The 24,260-nt window shown below is 30.6% G+C and overlaps 1 protein-coding gene across 3 annotated transcripts in view; it reads right to left on the reverse strand.

Moving 5' to 3' along the window:
* Positions 1 to 24,260, reverse strand: part of kcc (solute carrier family 12 member kcc) — a 227,919-nt gene that overhangs the window by 140,780 nt on the left and 62,879 nt on the right. For all 3 annotated transcript variants that reach the window (XM_085947198.1, XM_085947199.1, XM_085947197.1), the window contains exon 3: positions 2,054 to 2,124. In XM_085947198.1, coding sequence (XP_085803324.1) covers positions 2,054 to 2,124 — 71 coding nt within the window. The remainder of the gene's footprint in view (positions 1 to 2,053; positions 2,125 to 24,260) is intronic.

Genomic DNA, 24,260 nt, shown 5'->3' on the forward strand with positions numbered 1-24,260 from the left:
GGTCATTTTAGAGATATGGATATGGTTGAATTTGTTATTTTTTCTGCTGTTTTAATAAAATACTTTAGTATCTCGAGCTAAAATAGTGTCTGTAAAAAAGCACTTAATACGATATATTATTACTTTTCGAACACTGTTCAATTGATAATAAAATACTTTGGTAACTAAGTATCAATAGTATTTTGCTAGATTTTTTAATATACATAAGTAAAGAATGTTTTTAAAAAAATGACAAATGTCCTAATAAAATACTGTTTTGTTAAAAGTAAGATATGTACTTAGTTGAAAAGAGATCTTATTTTTCCAGTACTAATAATTTATATACCCAGACTTTTTAAATATTCCAAATTTCAAATGACTCGTTCGAAAAATTGCATTTTTTATTACCCACTACAATATTTACTAGATGGTCGGCTTATTCAATGAGTTTAATACGACGTTCCTAGGACTGTTTGGACGTTTCGAAAATGAACTGACATAAAAATAATGAAAACGTTTATTGTAATCTGATCGTGAAAGTAGACATATGATAAGATACTCTCATAATAGTTTTACAGATACTTACAGTAAAATACTAGCATATTGACTATATATAGGTATGTATAGAAAGTATTAAAAGCTATTACAATTAATTTGTAACAGGTCTAATTAAATCTAGATGATATTTTAATGAAAATAATTCATTTAGTATATCTAAGCCACATCCAAGAATGTTGACTGGTGGCGCTGCCACCTCGTATTTTTCTAGTATTATAAAAATATTTCCTGACTAGTTGTTAGTTTCATATTTACCTGAACCTGTTTTGTATAATTTATGTACCATGTCCGATCCTAATAAGATCATAATATATGGGTCTGCAACAGAATGGAGGTTTGTATTAATAAATTTTAGTTTTTACGAGAAATGGATATCAGCCATTTGCTCAACTTATAAGGTACATACTCTGACTCAAACACAAATTGAAAAACTATATGTGTATTTGTCAGACCCAGGATTCGAACCTGGGATCCAAGACGCTGAAGGCCGACGCTTAAATCGCGCGATTATCTTTGATAATAATAAATTAATTCATGAATATTAACCAATTTATATATCTTTGTCACATAAGAAAAGAGTTTCATCTCAAAAAAAATGTTAAAACATTTTTTTGGTAGATTTGTAAAAATCATGTTTACATTCCAGACACTGTTCTGAAAATACATAGAAATCTTCGAATAGGCAGCGAACTGTGTTTTATGTGTTTTGTATTATAAAGGTTTTTTTATAAATAAGCGAAGCATTGCAAAAATTTGAGATAAATTTATGGAAAGGTCTATATATATATGTATATAATATGTGAGTATACTTGGCACAGTGCGAGCAATAAAACTATAAAAATACTCTCATTCTATTGTACAAGTATATATTAAATCTTTTTCCGAGCTATCGGATTATGTAGATTTTGAAGATGTATGATTATTATGTACGAGTATGTTTTATAAAAATGTAATGTTTGAAATTCGGTTAATATTTTTTATAGAAAAACAGCTAGATGCGAATGCCGTTGTTCTTATAAATCTTTTCTCATACACAATAATCATGGGATGTGAAGCTGGATCAAAGGAGATTGTATAGTATTGAGAGTAAAATGCAAAGTATATAATTTATATTTTAGTAATATAAATTTAGTAAACGCCTCTATATATTCAGATATTGGGTACAACCGAGAGTACCATAAAATAAATCAATGGTAAAGAGACATACATAACTATATGAAGTAACAGAGGCTATCAAGCTAAAGAATATACGCAGAATCGACCGACTCAACTAGTTTGGAGGAAGCGTGGAAGCGAAGAGATATCAACCGAGTAGGGCGAAAAGAGTATGGGAGGCCTTCATCCAGCAGTGTATCGATTTCCAGGTAATGATGAAGATTATAATATGAAAAATCAACCTTCATTTAGTTGGACCAATATTTTAATTATCACTAGTAAGTACCGGTTGCACAAATGAAAATATCTTTATTCGATGTGAAATAGTTACCGATGTAACAATAATTTTGTGTCAACTTACCGAGTATAGATACAGATTAGTTTCATATCCGGAGATCTTCTCCCGGTCGGACATTCCATCTTCACCTCCATCTGTAAGTAAAAACATAAAATTAGTATATAAGTACTCATTCTTGAAGATAAATGTTAATATAAATATGTGTTAAAATTAATAAGTAGGTACTAAGAAGAGAGTAATAATTTATTCTTTTTCTTCTTCTCTATTGGAGCATATTATTATGGACAACACGCGCCTCCTTCGGACTTGATGTCAATCGTCAGGCCTCTTGTTTCAATATTATAGATCTTACCAGCATCTCTTAGCTTCGACATATATAGCCTGTGGATGGTATTTACGGCTTCCACGATACGGGAATCCGGTTGGCTTGAGAATATATAAGTTGGGTTGAAATCCTCTTGAGACATCCGTAGCGCAAGGTCGTGCAAGGTCTAACGTTGCATCTAAACTACCCTCTCATCTCCTATTTACTCTTAATGTTATTCTACCGTATCTTTTTTCAAAGCTGACTATACGGTTGCTCTGGGACTTTGTTAAGGTACCATGAAAACATAAAATAAACGTCATTTGATTTTACCCGAGTACAGTTATGAGTTCCAGCCATTCCGTATCGAGTGAAATGTTGGTCCTGTTATTAGCATTCGGATAGTGGTCACTCTTTATAAAGTGCTCTTTCCTTCGATGTGTACCCACAAGCATTTGAAACTGTCGACACTCTCAATGGTTTGCCCAAACCTGGATCAGAATGGGTGCTGACGATAATATGCCATTCGAAAACTAAATCTAATGTATTCAAGAGACAAACGACGTGTAACATAACAGTTCATTTCACATCGGTATAAAAATCAGCGCGAAGAAACTCAACGTATTGTATAATAAATAGTTTTAATTAATTAATAGTTTATATGAGTTTACACTCATTATATGTGAATATATTTTGGCAACCAAGGCTTCGTTTTTTTTCAACATTATCTAGTAGGTAACAAATTTTACTCGATAGTGCTATATTTTCAATAAATAAGCTCCTAAACAGTTAAATAAATGTGTGTAGTTTACGCCTATTGATAAGAACAACACTTAAAGGTTCTTTTAAAATGACTTATTCACAGGTTCCGTTATACCGTCTTTATCGGAAAAATAATATCGCAACTCACAACAGCCTTTTCCTTAAAACGACAGCTTAATGATTTTTACCTTACGAGTAAAGAACTGTTCAAGATTTTCTGCCGTTAGAAAAAATAATATTATATAATAGTATTATAATCAGAGTTAGTAACGAAACCGAAACCAAACCCTGGAACCATGGAAACCTCTTAATTAATTTTGAAAACAATCAATACCTACCGAAACCCTTTAATATGATTTTAACGAATCCTGAATTTTGAAAAATGTAAGGGGTTTGATTGTATAATAATTATTATTGTTATTCAAACTCTAAATTAAATTTATCTTTAACTATTTTTCAATCACTCTGAAGCAGTTATTTAAAGATAAATAATATTATTAATTAATATATTTTACATTTCGGCGAAAGTCACGTTTTAAAAAAGATTTTAAGTAATTTGGTTGAATTAAGCATAATATTATCTAATATATTGAAAATGTATATTATTAATTAATAAATAAATACATAATGTTCGACAAACTGCAATATGTCGTAACCCACAATGAACAAATTTTACAGGAGACACAAAAAACTGTATATATCTAGTGCAATATTATAATATGATGAAGTTATAAAAATAGTGTGTTCTGTACACTTTTGTAGCATACAATGCAGACCAAGTAAAAATCTAAAATCCAAAATATTCTATATCTCGCTTGGAAGGCATACGACATTTTTGGTCCTATATATGGTATAATATGACATTTTGTTTTTTTAATATAAGAGAAAACTATTCATCAAAACTTTCTGATATTTAACACATATGTCTATACTAAAACTTCTCGCTCGAATCAACAACAGTGTTAATTTATAAAAATTGGTGAGTTATGACTAGGGCCCGGATTTATATGCTAGTGCATGTTTTGTTAGGATGTATGCATAGCTATGGGAGTTGCACAGAAATCCGTTTCGAAAGACGCAGAATCCAAAAATAAAATTTTATTGTGCATATAAATGCATATTTGAGACGTTAGAGCATATTTGAGACATTAGTGCATATTCCATTAATAAATGCATATTTTAGGGCTTTTGCATTTATAATTTTATCGAAACATAACTAAATCAGGTAGATGCACTTGCATTTTAATGGCATCCCCGAGAATTTCATTAATTTATCAGAAAAAGTGAAGTCAACCCGGGCACCTTTATTTAAATTTTGCGCTATCACCTCTGTGGACGCTGAGAGATCATTTTCCGCATATTAACAAAATACTGACAGATATGCGAAAAATTTAATGCCAGAGAATATTAAAAAATATATTTTTTTTTTAATATTTTTTTTTTATTTATATGAAAACTTATTTTTTCGGACAAAAAAACAGCAAATAGTATTTAGGAATAGTTAAGTGTGTCGTTTTTGTTTTTTTTTTAAGTTGTGTTTAGTTTCCATAGTTCTCATTTACATTTTGCATTTCTTGTTCAATTATTTGTAGGTACCTACTTGTAAACAAACTATTTTGAAAATTGTAATTGATTAACTTTATATTCATTATTTGTGTTTTTTGTTATTATATTATACCTATTGCTTAAGATTATTAATTTGTTATTCGATTGTTTATCGGTAATATTGGGTGAAGTGGGTATTTAAAATATTTTTCCATAGTCCATATAACTGCATATTTCTTTGGTTTTAGTGCATATTTCAATGATTTTAAGTGCATATGTGCATGCATATAATCATGTTTTTTGTTGCATATAAATCCGCTCCCTAGTTATGACATATTGGTGTTAGTCAATTTAAGTCAAATTAAAATAAAACATTTATTAAATATCAATAATTAGATATCATACGTAGGTATTTAAGTATATTATTAATATAAACAAACTTCGTACAATTTTACACTGATAATTATACCTATTACTTATAAATGAACCCGAAACTGAACCTGTATAAAATAAGGATTTCAACAGCTCTGATTATAATATCGCGCAGCATCAGCCTTGTCGGCGCAGTACATTTTTTTCCCCTTTTAATCTGTTTGTTGTGTGGGAGACATACTTCATTTACCGTTATCCGCGGCTAATATTAATATTGCGTTCAATATCGTCTTTTGTGCTGACGTCAAAGTTTCATATTGCCTGTCAAAAACACATTACCCATCGTCGCGTACAATATATGATAAAAAGATACAATAGAAAGTACAGAAACTAATACCAAAGTAACGACACGAGCAAATAATAATAGTACGCTTAAGAGGTTTTAGCTTTGATACTTGAGTAGTCACCATCTTAAATTTAGTATGCCGCTTCTAGAATGTCGATTGTTGTCTACAAAAAAAATTGGACCCCAGACCATGGGATCAAGGTGAGGAAACATTTAAAAGTACTTTATGAAAATAAATCATCTCTTACACAATCGTGTCAAAAGTCTGAGCAATCCGATGAATTGCTATCAGGTGATACATTGTATCAGTACTAATCAATGGAGTCAAAACTTGGATATTACATGCAAAAATCATCAGAATACTGGAGGTCCCAACTGAACTTACAACTAATATTAAGCGTAGAATAGTGGCTCCAACAAAATTGTTAAAATATTATGTACGGTAACTTAGACCAGTGCTCCGCAACCGGTGTGCCGCGAGACGATCCTAGGTGTGCCGCGGTGCAGTAGCCAAATTGCGTACATGGCTGGTAGTATATTTGAGCACCTGAATGAATTTAATAAAACAATGCAAGGTCAGAATGAAAATATATTGACGTGCTCTGATAAATTAGAAGGATTCAAAATAATAAACTCGAACTTTGGCAGAAGAAGTTAAAACAAGGATCACTACAAATGTACCAAAGGACCTACCAGGCCACCATTGTAAACAAGCAATTAATTTTGGATCCGTCTCAAAAACATTTAACTTTGCTGCAAAAGAAATGACATCATTACTTTCATACAATCAATGTGACTGGATACGAAACCATTTTGCAACCAATGCCGAAAATTCTATAGAAGCGATTTTCCTATAAATTCGAAAGGAATTTATTGAATTGATAAACGACGGGACGCTAAAACTGAACTTCGCCGATGTTCAATTGCCTATTTTCTGGATTTCAGTTATTGAAAATATCCTCGGATTTCCGACAAGGTTATCGCAGTTCAGCTCCCATTTTTGAGTAAAAAAAGTCGCCTGCCATTTTACTACGCCAGTGTTAATATTTTAAAACGTGATTGTAGGACACAATTTATTATTATTGTGTCAATACTCGACAAATAATTATTCCTAACCCGACAACTAACCCTAATTATATTAATATAATATAACTATACAAAAAATCGCTAAACATACAATCAATACCATTAATTTTACCTCAAACACTATTTGAAAAAACGCTATTTTAGAGTATCACACTGTCTTTAACCTTAGTCCCTTCCTTCAGGATGTGGGGTCCATGTTTTGGTGTATAAATTGTTTTTCATGTGGTGTGTCGTAGAATTCTGGAAAGACCTTTGGTGTGCCGTGGGTGAGAAAAGGTTGCGGAGCACTGACTTAGACTACTTAGAGGATGGAAGTACCACCGTAAAAGTAGGTCAATAAAAGATGGCATCAAACTAAGAAGAAACAATCTCAGGAACAGTAAAAAAAATCACATTAATAATTTAACCGATAATTCTACCTGAATCTTTTATTATAGCATTTTTGCTGATACAGGATTATCTTACTCGTACTTTCCATCGTTGTCTTTGCTGAGATATAAATACACAAAATCAAATGTAATTTTTGGTACCTCCTGTATTTGACAAAGCTCACCAAGCAATTGAAATACGTGTAGCAGAAACTTATATGTGAGAAATACCGAGTGATTCCCTATTTTATTAAAAATCAAATGGTGATATCATTTTAACGCAGTAATGAGTAAAGCTTGGAACCTCTGGAATATGATGATTTTTTAAAACTAGTTTTTTTTTAAACTTAAACGAGCATTTAACGATGTAATGCGCAAATAGCTTATTTATAAATATATTATATAATATATTACTATTCCTAAAGTAAAATTTTAGAAGCTGTCAAATGTATCAAATAGGACGGAACATCAATTAGGATTTGTAATGAATGCCATTGCTATTCTTAGAGTATGCCACGGTTCTTTTCAACTTTAATATCCGCAATTTAATTTTTGCGAGTATATTTCAACAATACCACAAGAAAATAGTTTAAAAAAATGTCTTCATTGCAAAAGATATTCCTTCTTCTTTTGTGTTACCAGTTGTAATATAAATTTACTTAACGCGCTCACAAAAAATAACAAAGAAAAAAGGAAGGCGTGGTATATTACTTCTATAGAAATAAACAGCGAAGAGAGCAAAATGAAAATGAACCAGTGAGATTATGCAAAATTAACAAAATTCTTGGACATCTATCGAGAAAACTATTAAAAACCGACGCATTAACTTTATTTTATAACTTAATTTAGTATAGAGAAAATGAGAGGTAGTATAATATTAACGACGACAGTCTATTCTTTTAAACTTCTTTATAGTAAAACCTACATAATATTTTTATATAATTATTATAGATGCACCCAATTTTTACCTAAAGTATAATAATATAAAGAAATTCAAATTTTCGTTCAATAATCTGGGAGGGTTTTCCTACACAACATAGTTAAGTCTTAACTAATTAAAATAATTGCTCTTAATTTTAAACACGTTACAGTGTTACACCATCATTTATGGTCTCAATAAAATATTTTATAATATTAATAGACATTGTATAACATTTTTATATCTACACTACTGATTGAAAGCTTTTCCATGTTTTTTTTTCTATTTTCCTTAGTCATTTGCTACATACTTCCATTCGAGTTTATTATTTTTATCATGGTCGATTGGGATATTTTCTTAAGTATCTTAGTACATATTTGATATCACTGTTTGATTTTTTATTATAGAGGTATAGCTAGCTCTTTTTTACGTCAATATTTTGGTGAACAGTAGTTAAATATCTTTAGTTTGTTCATTTTTCGGTTCTTGTACTTTATGTTCAAAATCCATATCGATGTACCATGTTTTGTTACTCTTAGTTTGTGGAACTCTCAAATTTAAGCACCACGTATGGCATTAGAAAAATACAATACTTGAATACTTTAAACTGCAGTGATAGATGGTCACTTTTAATATCTTATTTTGGTCACCAGATATGTGGCAACGCAACTTAGGTTTCGAATAATTTTATAAAAACATCATTCTGAGAAATCCCATATATTAATTATATTAACGTTATAATCTAAAAATAAAAATAAAAAATAATTATATTTTTTAAATATTAATATTTTTAGTATTTTAATTATTATAATGTTATTATTTCACACGTATTTGAATCATTTTCACCCGCTTAGCAAGCAAATTTAATTTATTACAATATCTTTCAACCTAGAGTAGTAATTATTGACGTCATGCAACTTTTTATATTTAAGTAAACAATATTTAATTTTTAATATAATTTATATTGTGAAAAGTGTTTTTCTTAATTAACATCGAGTCATTTATACAGTTTCGATTGATTGATTTTCCAATTTGTATAATTTTCACTATCGGCGTCGCAATGAATTGGTTCGCTGAAAATGTTCATCTAAATGAGAGAAATTCTCTGCGGTACTGGTGGCAATGTTACTCAATAGAGTATTGATTTGAACGAACTGACAATTCAGTGTAATTAGCGCTGGCTGTTTATGCTAATGAGCGCTGAATTCATTAGTTTTACCGCCTTGCTGTAGGGCTCACTGTCGGATTTCAAATGAATTATTTTATACAGGAAATGGTGATGATTCTATAGATTTAAATCATCTGATATAAAAAAAAATATATGTCATAGTCATAATAAACCGATTAGTGTCATATAAAAGAGATTTAAAATATTTAAGAGAGATTAAACATCACCATTTTTGTATACCGACTTACTATATTTATGAGAATTATAAATATGTAAAATTATTACCTCTCAATCCGCAGATATTTTTAAAATATACTGTTAAAATAAGATACCAGCTTAAAACAATTACTGTAATATCGATTTTGTATTGCAATAATTAACTATTGAAATACACAGTTTATTATAACAATATATACGGAAATTAATTATGAACACAAATTGATAATGCATTTATATTTATCTCATTAAAAAAGTAACTACATATGTAATTATTTTTTCTGCGATTAAAATTGATATATACATAATTGGGTTTTAGGAATTATTGTCATTATTTCAGAATCATACCACTATATGTATAGAAAAACATCGTTTTATCAACACAGCAATAAATTTTAGGTAGTTCAGTATATTATATTGGCAACATGTACAATTGGCATGTGTAATTAGCATTGGTTGTTATACTGCCTATTTCAATACTGGCAATCATAACCAATACAATTGCGAATCGCCATAATATAATGATTTATCTATTCTATTCTCTCGATATTTTTATATTGTGCTAGTTTAAGCTTGGTTTAATTGAAACCTTGAGGCGATACCTCTACATACCAGAGGCACCTAGCGGAAAACTACGAAGCTTGCAATTTGAAATATTTTTTGATAATTTACAATTTAAACTGTATTAATTAATAAATATGTATCTAATAACATTAAAAAGAAAAATATTTTTAATTTTAAGTCAAAGATAAACTTACAATTGAAAAAATGCCATGAAATGTGAATTTGTTAAAAGATTCGATCTTATATACATATTATTTTATGGTCATATTTATTATTAAAATTTAGTTTATTAGATTTTCTATATTGTAATGAAGAGATTTTTGACTAATTCATTGTTTGAATTTTTTTATATGAATGTAAAAAAGATAAAAACCATTCTTCCATCTAGTATCACTTTCTTTCATTCATAATGTACACATATTTATTGAATCCTATTATTTTTAATTTACCAGCTATCTACCTATATTATGAATAATTCTAATTTTTAATTTTTGAAAAAGAAAACTCTAATTTAACTAACTAGGAAATTATAATGAAACAAGTTTCTTAGCTGCCAAGTTGACTAATATAATATTATTAGCAAATTCACACTGGTTTGTTTCATTTTGAAATTGTATCATGACGATTTTTTTTTGTTCATTGTTTAACTTTACATTTATAATAAGTGTTGAAATATCTTAAAGGTCTAGTGGATTACAATAGCATCATAAAAATTCAAGACTTGCAAAATACGTACCTAGGGCAAGTGGAAGAAAATAAATGAGTGAAAACCTTGCGTGATTCATCTGAAAACGGCAAGGGTTGTTCGAGGCCTGGAATTATGAGGTCAAGTGCCCGGGGGATAGATAGGGTGACTCAAAATGAAAAAAAAATACTTTCAATTTTTATCATAGTACATTGTCCTATAACATTATTACAGTATTATAATTTCTAAAATCTACCCAGTTTCTTGCCGGCGATCTGATATTTTTTTCCATAATTTTTCATAACTGCTTTAGTATTAAATTTATCGTAATAAGAATCATATATTATCATGAAAATAGTTTTTTTTTTTTTTAATGTAAATTTATATTTTTGTTGTTTCACCCAGGTAAACTGAGTTTGAGAATAAACGTTTTTTTAATATACTTTGGAAACATTAAGAATTACGGAACTTGATTTAATAGCTTATTAGTAAAGCAATCGCTCTGCATGTGAAAACTTCGTGTTGGAATCCACTAAATCCAAGATGTTTCTAATACGTACTTATATCTTGTTTATGTATTTTAAAAGAAGAATGCTATATTCTGTAATCTTGCGTGTGAGCCGTCTTAAATAATAAACCATTATAAATATATTTTTGAGCTATGTATTGAATATATTTTATTATCATTAACAAATACTGTTGTAGGTATACTAATAGCATAAAAGATCGTATTTGGTTTTTGGGTTGTCACTGCGTTTTTTTCTTCCTTCTTTTCTCAGCGTACTTTTGAGGATGACTTCTGCAACGAGCCTTATAGCGCCTGTACACGTGAATGAAATCACTGTCGGCAATAGTGCTTATTTTAAATTATCATGACAATAACTGTTTACACGTAACAGTGCTGACTGTCTCTCCAATCTCATTCTTCAAGAGTAAGCGAGGCGCAATGTTGTCATTTTATAGTACTGTCTGACAAGTCGTATTGAATTTCGGTTAAGCTCAAAATGAGTAGTTCGTTTTTTTACCGGCATATTCGTCCTTATCGCTCTACTGCGCAGGCGCAGATCGAAAATAATCTTACTTGCGCGTTGCATTAGGAACCTTCCAAACTTGTTTGATTCATGCACGCAATCTTGCCAACTGCAAGATAATACATATTTTTTCCCCATACATTTTTTTAATGTGTGTATAAAGTACGTGTAAACGGGGTATTAAGCGCAACCCACATTGAGGTGCATGTCACGGTGCATGTTGCCTACTTTCACGTGGTCGCGCCGAAAATTTAGTCTAAGGTTTCGTCATTTTGCAGAATATTTTAAACGTGCACCATCTCGTTAATAATGTATTTGTAATTTGAATTATTATAAATTATTCATGCTAATTTCAATTAATTTTAACAGTTTCTACGTATGCGTACGTTAAAATTACGTTTGACATAACATCCATAGATAATATTTTTAATAGAACCCAACTAGCAGACCATAGATAATAGACAACATTCTCATAGAAAATACATAGTGCCACCCGCTAAAAACAAAAAATCGTGATTTTGACATGACATTCAAAAAGTGCAGGCATGTGGAATATGATAAAAACGTTCAAAACGTCATGCAGGTGCGATGCAGTACAGTTCAACCCTGAAGTGCCCTCATTGTTGTGATTAAGGCAGATATTGCCAACTGACAATGTTCGTGTAAAGGTTCAAAACTATGCTATGGGATGGGAGAATCAGTCTAATAACATTTTAAATACCAAGAACAATGACATTACACACTTTTTTTCCCCCGTAGCGGCAGCCCGTGATAGTAGGCGACAAGCACCGTGACATGCACCTCAATGTGGGTAGCGCTTGAAATACCAAGAAAAGAACTTGAAAAAACATACGGTGATAATTTCAAAATCAAATATGATAACATCTAACTATGTATGTAGATTTCAGGAAGTGATATTAATTATTTGTACTTTAGCTACCTACTTACTATAATGTTATATGTGTAATAGTAGGTAGTGAAAAGTGATATTAATTACTATAACCGGCAATGGTTTAGTAATTTTACGTACATAAGTCTAAAATTGATTTAATGTTTCCTGACAAAGTCTGCCCAAACGTTAAATAGATGCAAAACCACGTGACATGCTGTACCGCCCCCCTGCGGCCATTTCAGTGTCGGGAGTTCGGGGTGGCAAACGGATCATTTCTCACGCGGGATGCGGGTGGTATGAGCCCCCGCTCTCTCGGACAGGGTTAAATGGAGCCCCATTTATCCAAAGACGTATAGCATGTTTATGTCATGTGAGTTATACGACGGGATTTGAACTCTCGGCGGGCCGATTGTGCATGCATGCAGCTTAATTGTGGAGGCGTGTTCGTCAAATCGTCACTTACTCCAACTGCCATTCTACATTATACGATTAGTTTAATTGGTTCCAATTATGGAATATCTCTCAGGAATATATTTCATTTGAAGTCATGTTTTGCGTGGAATTTTCCATGTCTACGGTGAATAAAGGTTTGCTAAAGGAATTAAACAAAGGACCTACCTAAGCACAGTCGATTCTGATTTTTAAAATTAATTCAGTTATGTATATATATTATGTATATAAATATATTATTTTTTAAATGAATTAGAAAAAACTAAAAAGGTGCACTTTTTTAAAAATTTCATCGAATATTATATTATTATAATATGGTTAATTTTATCATTAAAATGAAGTTCTCTTGGATTTACTGCTGATTTTTGAATATTTTTTGGTATAACATGCACTCGGATCATTGTTTTTATTTACATTGCTAGGTTTAGGTTTAGATAGTAAATCATTCTTTGAACTGTACCTGTCTCATATACTTATTAATTGGCCGGGAATATTGGGTACCTACTTTTTCATTATCTAATGGCTGTTGGACAGAAACTACATAGTTTAACCTAAAGTATAGTTTTAATACTCTAATTCATTGATAGTTTTTAAACTTTTAATTTTTTTAAATGCCAATTAATCTATAAAAAAACAGTTTGGCGTTACGTAAATATTTAAGGTAAGGAGATAGTTTTTAAATAAAATTCGTGTATAAGAAAATAATAGTCGTGAGAATATTTTGATAAATAATAGAAAAAAAACATTATTTTTTACTACTAAATACCTATAAAACATGACTAATTAATTTTACCTTATGTAGGAATTATCATTTTTATGTATTTCATTATCAAGTTTTATATAAAAGTTTTATTTATTTAGTAGAAGACTTTGTACCCCATCCTGTAGTGTAGATAGTCCTTAATATTAGGTTATCCGATATTACATAAAATCAACAACCTACTATTATGCATGTCATTTTGAAATGGTTAAGGCCGATAAATAAATTTATACTGTTTGTATTTTGTCCGTTTATTTGCATTGTTATTCAATACTTACATCATAATATCATCTACCAAGCTGCATCTAATGTGGTATGAAACTGTATACAATAATTACCGTGACACATTTCAAAAGCAATTGAACGATGATTTAGACGCCAGAGTGTAAACATAGTCAGTTAATCATGAGAGTAATATGCATGGTGCAGTTTGATTATTCAGCTCTGATTATAGAGGGCGCAGTTAAGCGGAAAATCCTGTGGTTAGTTAGCATCCGTCCCTAGGGAGATTCTCTGGTTTATCATGATTTCTCCAACTATTCCAGTGGGAAGTATAATGAATGCATTGTATTATAGAGCAGTACGTTAGTATTACTTGTAGGTTTATAGTCCAATATTGTGAGATATATTAATAATATATTACTGAATACTATTGTTTTAGTAATCATTAAGTAGATACTGTTTAATTATTTTAGAATAAAATAATTATAAACTTATAAACTTAAAATCAATATAATAATATATTTTATTCGTTTGTCTGCATAGTTAAGATCCATATTGTGATTATTGCAGGAAAATAACGCTAAGAAAAAGAAGTACGCTCATTCCAGGAGGATAATAATAATTATAATAAAAATATGGGAGGGGAGTTATTGGATCCAAACCTCCCAGAAATAAAAAAAAAACAAATTATTTACTTAAATAAAATATTACTTCTTCTATGATCGTTCACCGGATGATTTGGCTATGGAACATCTTTCGCAATGGATTAGCACTTCTCCTCTATATATGTTAGTAGAATACTCATCGCACCTATAAATTTGTGGAACTATCTGAAAGATCTAATGTTTAATTTAAAACTCTGGCGCAGAATGTCTAAAAGACAAGGCAGCGCAGATAACTCAAATGGTCGCTAACAATCTCGGCGAAGCGTATTGCTGACCTCTTGTGTATACGAAAGGTCGCAATAACTCGTAGGTGTGCATTATAACCGGGGATCAGACTTTAATTGCTATATTTAAAGTGCGGAGTGTCTGGGTATAGGAAACGTACCCGAAAAAGTGTGGTGGTCTACGCTGAAGCGACGAGAAACTATGAGTATTAGACGGAGTAAACGCGTTGGTTTCTGGCACCTGCTAGATTTTGTTAACTCTACTCCACTCACTATTATGATAGCCTTAAAAAATCAATCATAGTATTATAAAGAATATTTTTACGAAATAAAAACCCCATACCGTTTCTCTGTATGCGCGACTGCCACGTATATCGACCTACTTGCCAATATTTACAATATAAATGACATACGTGCGATATTAAATAATTCATAAACGCTGTAAATTCCAAGTCATTTTATAAATTATCATGAATGTTGAATTTATTAAAAGAATATTAAATCTATTCTATTAATCGCTGAGATGTTTTTATTCTTAACTGTTATTCAAAATTAGTAAATAAATGACATTTAAACTCAGAAATATAGGTACGTCATATTATAATAATCTTTAGAAAACCATGTGTGTACTTAAGTATCAAGTGGGGCTCGAACCCACGTTCATTACCGTTTGGTGAATATATTATTAGCAATTCAGCTATTTACTTAAGTGTCTTCAATGAAGAATGTTATATCCTTAAATATGGTATCTTATATACTCATGCATTAATTATATTGTAATTAATACTTGATTTTAATAATGATAATAAATTATATACAATCAGTTTCTCTTAAATTTACATAAAAGTGTTATATTTAAACACAATGATGGTTTGATCACTTTAATTGTAAGTACAAGATTATGCTTTTTGGCATTTATAAATATTTTTTTTTAACTTGTAACAAAAAGGTTGGTCATTATTTAGGTGTAAAATTTTTAGTAGTTTCCACTAACGAGAAACATTAAGAAAGGCTCCCGTAGCTATTTTACATTAATTTGTTACTTTTATGACGTAAAATGACAGCGTTGAAAAATATTACCCCTTATTATTAGGGGTAATTTGTGACTAATTAGGGTCAAAATTATTTTAGCATGACATAATTTACGACACTGGCATTCAAGAAAATTTAATTTTCCATTGTGTAAGATAAAATTAATTTTTTTATTGGATTTTCATAGAAGCCGAATAAAATATTTACACCATTCTTAATGAGCAGTAAAAATATTTAAAATTAAGAAAAAACCAATAAAATAATTCACTAGTTCTACAAAGTAAGTAAAATTATAATAAGCAATTTTCAATAGTAAATATTCTGAGGTATTTTATCTGTAAAGAAAATATTCATTACCTAAAACAACATTAGCTATACAAGTAAGGTAGATAGATATGCTCATAAATAATACCTATCTCATACTAACGAGATGCATGAAACCCAATTTCGTGGCAAAGGTATACATTTTGGCCGAAATTTCACCACCGTATGTGCATAGATCTGTCGTCTCTGGTGTGTAGCGCAAAACCTGAATAAATGACAAAGACACTCACAATATAATATGGACACAATTTTCGAAATTATGATTAAAAACCAGAAAGGCTATTTATAAAAGAGATTTTCTACGGTGAAAATAAAATCGAAATGGAAAACACGACTAAATTATAGTCTTTCAGTCAGTCAATCTGAGTATTTACAGGATATTATAGTAAAAAAGAAGATGTATAAACCAAGAATAATATAAAGAAGTAGGAATACTTAGATAAATCCACAGGTTGTGTTTGTGGCTCTGAAAAAAACAGAATAATACGTGGTAGTCTCTCCCATAATATACTAATATTATGACTTACGGTATCCAGCTAATACTATCGACCGCATTTTGCAATACATTAACATGGTTAAAATAATGGTCAGTCGTAGATGAAAAAGGTTTAGACGAAGTTTTGCAAGGACATGACAGAAGAAAATGAAAATGTCCTATGTCTTAGACGAAATCAGTCGCGATTAATTTTAAATTCTTAGACAAAGAATTACACAGGTTATAAAAATACTGTTATTCTCTAATTCTCAAGTAATAATTACGACTTGCTTCTTTCTGATTTTCTGTTAATTTTACGAGCAGGTATCTACCGCGTCCCCACTTTGTGTAAAACCATAATATTTGATTAATGCGTAAAGAGAAGGCTTGTAAGAGGTAGGCAGGCAAGATGTTGCCGTTTGACAATGTGTTTTAATATCACCTGGTGCCTTAATTAATATCTCCCTTTTGCTTTTGATAGCAAGAAAATTACCGTTGTTTGAATATAACACACATGTATGTTTTTGGTACAAATTTCATTTAAAATAATAATAATATTTGATAAAAACATGAATATTAAGATTATTAAGCTTTTTGTATGAAAAGTCTTACATGTAAATATTTATATTATTTTTAAACATAACGTATTGTCATAAATTTAGATTTTTCCCGTTTCCATATATTATCTTATACAGGAATATAATAAAAATGATATTTTTTGAGAGAGTTATATATTGTTTCTTATCTGAAATAATAAGTGTATTTTTAGAATATGTATATTCTTAAAATACATTCAACGGTGACGGTATTAGAGAATATCTAAAGAATTTTCGTAGGTACGTAGTATATTTTATTTAATTTTCAGAGGGATAAATTTTTTTTATATTTAAATTTATCATAATTATTTTCATCGTTGATTATGTATAATTTAATTTATCGTTCATAAATGATAAATTAAATTATACATAATAACGCTATTAAAAACGCATTTTTTAAGTTAAAGTATTTTTTTTAGTTACAATTTTGCAGCATTATCATAAGAATATCGTGTCCTACGTACAAATATTAGTTTATTATGATTAAGATGACAAGGGGGATGGGGTAATTCTTAAAATCACGATGAGTTAATAGAAGTGCAAATATATACAATTAATACTATAGTATTATTAATTAATTTATATTTTATCGAATACTAAATATACATAGGATTTAAGAATATTACATTATTTTATTAGTTTAATTGGTGTTTACGAGGTAGAACTCCAATATAATGGTCTTGAAATAATGTTGATTTTGTTATAAAATCATCGTAGCTTTCATTATTGAAAATAAATAACTTGAAAAAACATAAGAAAACTTATTCGAAAAATCCTATAAAAGATCTTGCATGGAGTGGACCAATGAAGCTACTAACTTGTGCAATTTTTTTCTAGAATATTATGTAATTTAAAAATAGAATTTTTTATTGTTAAATCTTGTGTACATTCACTATTCAATAATAATAACAAAGTATAGTGTAATATTAAAATCTGACAAAATTGTAGGTTATGCATAATTTGATAAGCTTTTCTACTTTGTGTGTTGTAGCACTGAATATTATTTAATGAATACAAAAATGTAGTGAAACCATTTTCAGAAGCTGTTCTGAATAATTCTGAAGAAAACCTGTGCACGAAGGAAGCAATTCAGAAATTTCCGATAAATCGACAAAATTCCAAGGCCAGAAGTTGGCGGGCGGTAACTTTTCCCGCCAATTTGGCAAAGCGCTGCCAGCGGCGTGAAGTGTGTCACAAAATATGTAATGCGATGTGTTCGGATGCGGAAACAGCAATCTACGTTGGCGTTAAACAAATTCAATTTTAACGTTACGACCTTGGTGGTGCACGAGAGAAAATTTGGACGGCTCTGCTTAGGCAACCACGGCCATTGCGGGGAACGGAAATGCCGCTCACTTCGCGGCGAAGCCGTTACAACAATTTGAATAAGGAACGACCGAAGCAAACGAACTTAAATTGCTGTGAATAATATCGGGAGATTTCTCCGTGATAAGTTTTCGAATGGTTGAATTCTGAAATCTAAACCTAAGTATTCCTATCTATTATAATATATAATATAAAAAAAAATTTGCCAAATGCTATTTATTGTTTTTATAAATTGATGATAGAAGTTTTAAATAAAGTCAAGTTAATGAATTTTCCGAATTTCAGCCACTAAGACATATTTTTTTATAGCCAGATCATTTGATGTGGAGTCACAGACTGTGAATACTGCAATCCATATAAAATGAGTATAATGTGCATATTCTAAAATATTAAAAAATCTAGCAGCAGCTGATTGCAATAATGTATCTTTGCAAAATTTATTTTATATAATAAATATATATATTTTTAAATATATATACAATGGCAGAAAGTAACATCATTTAAAACACGTCATATAATATATTTACTGATTTACGAGGGTGGGTCAATAAGTCCTTAGAAAAGCCGACAGGTGGCGCGACTAGTACTGTAAGCGGTTTGTTTTCATGCAGCGGCACTACCGATTCAGTATGCTGCGAAGTTTCAATCAGATTAGTCGGGTTGTTGTGTGTTTCTCGTACATTTAAAAAAAAAAATTTGCTTGTGGAAAATGGAAAAATGGAAAATGGAGAAAATTGAGTTTAGAGCTGTTATTAAACATTTTAATATAAAAGGGTTAACAGCAAAGGAAATACAAAATGAGTTGGATTTAGTTCACGGCATATCTGCTCCTTCACTTGCAACTATTTATAACTGGTTAAATGAATTTAAACGTGGTCGTACATCAACAAAGGATGAACCACGCTGAGGACGTCCTGTAGAGGTGACTACACCAGAAATGATCAATAAAATCCACGACATGGTGTTAAGTGACCGAAGATTAAAGTTGAGTGAGATAATTGAGGTTACAGGGATCTCAAAAGGTAGCGTCATTTCTATTTTACATGACAAATTGGGCATGAAAAAAATTTCTGCAAGATGGGTGCCGCGTTTGCTCACAGTCGACAATAAACGCAATAGGGTGGTGGCCTCTAAAGCCCTGTTGTCGCTCATTCAACGCAATCCGGATGAATTTTTTCGTCGCTTTGTGACTGTAGATGAAACATGGATACACCACTATACTCCCGAGACGAAAGAACAGTCAAAGCAGTGGATTGCAAAAGGCGAACCATGTCCAAAGAAGGCGAAAACCGTAAAATCAGCTGGTAAGGTTATGGCTACTGTATTTTGGGATGCACGTGGAATTATTTTCGTTGACTATTTGGAAAAAGGAAAAACAATAACAGGGGATTATTATGCATCTTTATTGGACCAGCTAAAAAACAAAATTGAAGAAAAACGGCCTCATTTAAACAGGAAAAAAATCCTCTTCCATCAGGACAATGCCCGTGTTCACACATGTTTACGATCAATGGCTAAAATTGAAGAATTGAAGTTCGAATTGGTCGACCACCCACCGTATTCGCCAGATTTAGCCCCCAGTGACTTTTTCCTTTTCCCAAACTTAAAAAAATGGCTAAGTGGACAACGTTTTTTTTCAAATGAAGAAGTCATCGATCGGACAAATGCTTATTTTGAGGACCTTCCGAAAACTTATTTTTCTGACGGTTTAAAAAAAATTGAGAAACGTCTAACCAAGTGTATTGAGCTCCAAGGAGATTATGTTGAGAAATAAAAAAAAAAATACAAAAATAAAAACTGTTTTAATGCTTTTTTCTAAGGAATTATTGACCCACCCTCGTAATGCAATACGTCATGCACTCGTGCTGATGATTCAAATATAGGTAAATAAAATGATTCATGCAGGTAAAGGTGCTAGCAAAGCCCACCGTAATAATAATTAGGCCGCGATAAAAAAACTGTAAATTTCGATGGTAGTGCTAGTTATTTATCATATTTCTAATGTTATATGGTAAAACGTTAGTAGACAATAATGATTATTTTAATATATTGAAATAAATGCTAAAAATTTGAATGAAATAATATGCAAACGAAACAAACAACCACACTGCATTCGAAGATAATCAATATCTTTTACTACCGTAGTACTTCGTAATTCAGGGCCATGGCCTGAATATATTCAGCTTTGGGTATTAGTTGTTATTTTTATTATTTACCCCTTTTATCTACTATCTATAAAGTCGTAGGTACCATCTGAAAAGCTGATTTTAAAATAGAGCAATTTGAGTTTATATAATATTTTTTTGATTAAAAATGCATTAGTGTTGTCGTGAATATATCCAAAAAAGTTAAATTTTACGATATTATATTGTATTTATTACTGTATTATTTTGTTATTTTATAAAAAAAATAATGTTGCATTAATCAGTGACCTATTTTGAAATGATCATTATTAAAAATTAGGAAAAGATTTTTTTGAAAAAATGTCACCAGACTGCGTCCTGAAAAACATGCAATATTGACTTATGTGATTGTTCCTACCGCCCAAAGATATATTTTTCAAAATAAACGAATAGATTTTTAGAAATCAGAAAAATGTAAAAAAAATATTATAAATTATAGCATCACAAATTCAAGCTCTATTATAAAATCAACTTTTCAGACATTAAATTTATGACTTTAGGCATTTGACGTATTGATTGGAAATATTTGCCCTATTTGAGCAATTTAGTGCCCCTTACCATTACATATCTTCTAATGTCCTCATTGAGACTTTAAGTATCACCCAAGATATAATTATTTATTTGCTACCACTTTTGGTCACAGATCTTAAGAATCAATGTTTATTGACTAAAGTAGGCTGGTCTTGGCCAATGAATCGATTTAGATCGACCAGCCCAAAAATTTTTTGATGTGAAACCGTTTGATGAAAAAAAATCTATGTTAAAATATAATGTAACTCAAGGAATACAAGTAATTACCATATCAAATTGTAGAAGATTGACGAAGGTTGGATTGAAATAGGGGAAGGCCTAGCACGAGCTTTGGCGTCACAAAATGATGATGATAAAAATATAATAAAATGTATTTTCTTATTCTTTTTACATTGGTTTTTATTATTATATTTTAGTAAAAAAAAATATATCCAATATTTGAGAATTCAATACAATGTAAACAAGTTAAAATAATTCAATTCATAAAAGCTTTTAAAAGTTTCCATCTGCGGTAACAAAAGAGTTAAAAGGTTTGTATAAAACAACACAGAACATGTTTACCAATTTGAAAGTGCTTTATTACATCACAAAGTTTGTCAATCCTTTTTAACGGAACTAACTTTGTGATTGTTGAAATAAATATATTTAATTTGGTTGCCGATGACGTGCAAAGCAAAACAAAGAAGTTCTTTAATTTGAGTGGCGAGAGAGAAAGTCTGAGAATTTATAGAAACGTCTTTGTAACAGTATTTCCATCATTTTATGAATATTAAATAAGAATACTTCAACAATTATTCAAGTTGTATTAAGAATTTTATTCATAATTTGAAAAGACAACATTAATAATATTATACATAATAATATTATAAAATTGTGCAACTGTTATGTTAAAATACTTTAATATTGTAGAAAAGAGAGAATAATAGAACTTACGATTAAATTATGATAAAAACTATGTTAGATTAGAGATATGCAAAAATACAATGATAATATTACTTTGAAGTAAAATCAGTATTGACTCAATGGTTAACAGTGTGAATATTGAAGTGCGGTCAACATTTATTCGTTTCGAAGTATGTTTACCTGACTTTTGGGAAAAAATTATAAACACACATCTAATTAAATGTAGGGTTCGATAGTTTGGGCAGGACATACAAAATATTGGAAGGGGCGCTATTAAGACAGGGCAATACAAGGGGCGTGATAGAAATAATATCATACATCATTGAAACTACTTACCTACTTGAAAAAAAATCTGAGATATTTTCAAATCATGTAGTTTAATATAAAGAATATTTATTAAAATATTGTGAATTATTCGTTGAATTTAAAAATAATTAGTGCAGATCATATGTACGTTATCACTAATTTTGAGAAATCTAAACATCGGTTACTAATAATTATGACACTTGATTGATTTAAAACACAAAATTCAATCGATAAAAATTAACCCAATTTGCAATTATTCAAGATGTTAAAACAGATGGACCGGATACATTATTAAATGTAATGTATTTGTAGTGGAATGATTTAACTATGAATATATTGAGTAGATGCAATTTATCCTAGTACGTAGGAGCTAAGAAGAGATAATGTAATTATGTTTACGGTTGCTATTGTCGACTGTTCTTATTACCCTATTAAATCATTTTCTCTAACGTAGTCTCCTTTGCACTATGTCACGTTTCTCGTCAAAACTATGGAGCTTCTCGATAGATATCTATATATTTCTTCGAAAGAAAACAAGTAGGTTTTGGCCGGATGGGTGAATACCATCAAGAGAAATGCAATGGAGATATGTGTAACCTAGTGCAAAGGTAAAGCTCAGGTTAGAAATTCCTAAAGAATGTGTGTTTAGTCATGCATAAACCTGAGCAGTTTATAATTAAAATTAAGTAAATTATTTTTTAATTAACTCTTTCTTTTATTCAACGAATAATTCACAAGATTTACGAATGTACCATTTTAATTATTGAACATACATAATTTTTGAAAAACACTGAGAAAATATATCTGTACCTCAAAGGCAGACAGATGCAACTCCGTTTTTGGGGAAAATGAGTTTTTTTAAGAATCTTTATGCTAAAGGCTTTATTTATTAGAGGCAGAGAGATGAAAGTCCTAGTTGCTATAATAAAAAAGATATAAAGAATAGCATAAAGATGCAAATGCCATACCTACATTAGAAGCAGAAAGATGCGAATCCAATAATCTGCAATATTATGTACTAAACGAGAACCAGCCGGGAGAAGAAGCCGGCTTTAGAAGAAGATATAACTATAGACCATATCCAAGTCATCAGAGAAATCAGAGCGGTAACAGGAATACAAGCTGCGCTATCCATGGGTTTTATAGACTATGAGAAAGCGTTAGATTCCATAAAGACATTTTCAATACTCGATGCACTCAGAAAGCAAGGAGTCCCCGGGTGATAAATAAATATTTTCAATAATATATATAGTAGCGCAACAACATCTCCATAAACCATCGCGCATTTCCTATCAGCAAAGGAGTCCGACAAGGTGATACGATCTCACCTAAACTATTTACAGCTACCCTTGAAGACTTATTCAGGCAACTTGACTGGAATGACAAGGGTCTCCATAAATGGAGAATACGTGAGTCATCTGCGCTTTGCCGATGACAATACATAGTAGTTTGCAAGACTCAAATGACCTCCAAAGCAGAATGCAGGAACTCGCTGAAGTAAGCAACAAAGTAGGCTTGAAAATAAATGTATTAAAGAAGAAAGTGATGTTCAACTGCTTTGCGGGCCAAAAAGAGATCCTCATCAATGCCATTCAGCTCTAACAGGTGAAAAACTACATCTATCTGGCACAACAAGTATCTATAGATGTATGTATATTTGATGGAATTGTTCGCAAAGTAAAGCTAGGCTGGAGTGCCTTTGGCTAAATGTCTTCAAAAGTGACCTTCCACTGTGCCTAAAGAGCAAAGTTTTCAACCAGTGTGTGCTTCCCGTGATCACATATGCGTGTGAAACATGGAACCTAAGTAAAAGAGAGATCCAGAAACTTAGAGTAGCACAACGTGGTATGGAGAGGTGCATGCTGGGCATAACGCGAAAGGACAAAAAGAGGAATGAGTGGATAAGGAAGTAGATAAGGGTTTGCGATGTATTAGAGTTTATTAAAAGCTTTAAATGGAGATGGGCTAGACACATACATAGCTCAAAGAAGAGACAATCGTTGGACAAATCTAGT

This window comes from Rhyacophila brunnea, unplaced genomic scaffold (genome assembly GCF_057557595.1).
Source record: "Rhyacophila brunnea isolate RB1 unplaced genomic scaffold, BYU_Rbru_1.0 scaffold_2, whole genome shotgun sequence".
Taxonomy (NCBI): Eukaryota; Metazoa; Arthropoda; class Insecta; order Trichoptera; family Rhyacophilidae; genus Rhyacophila; species Rhyacophila brunnea.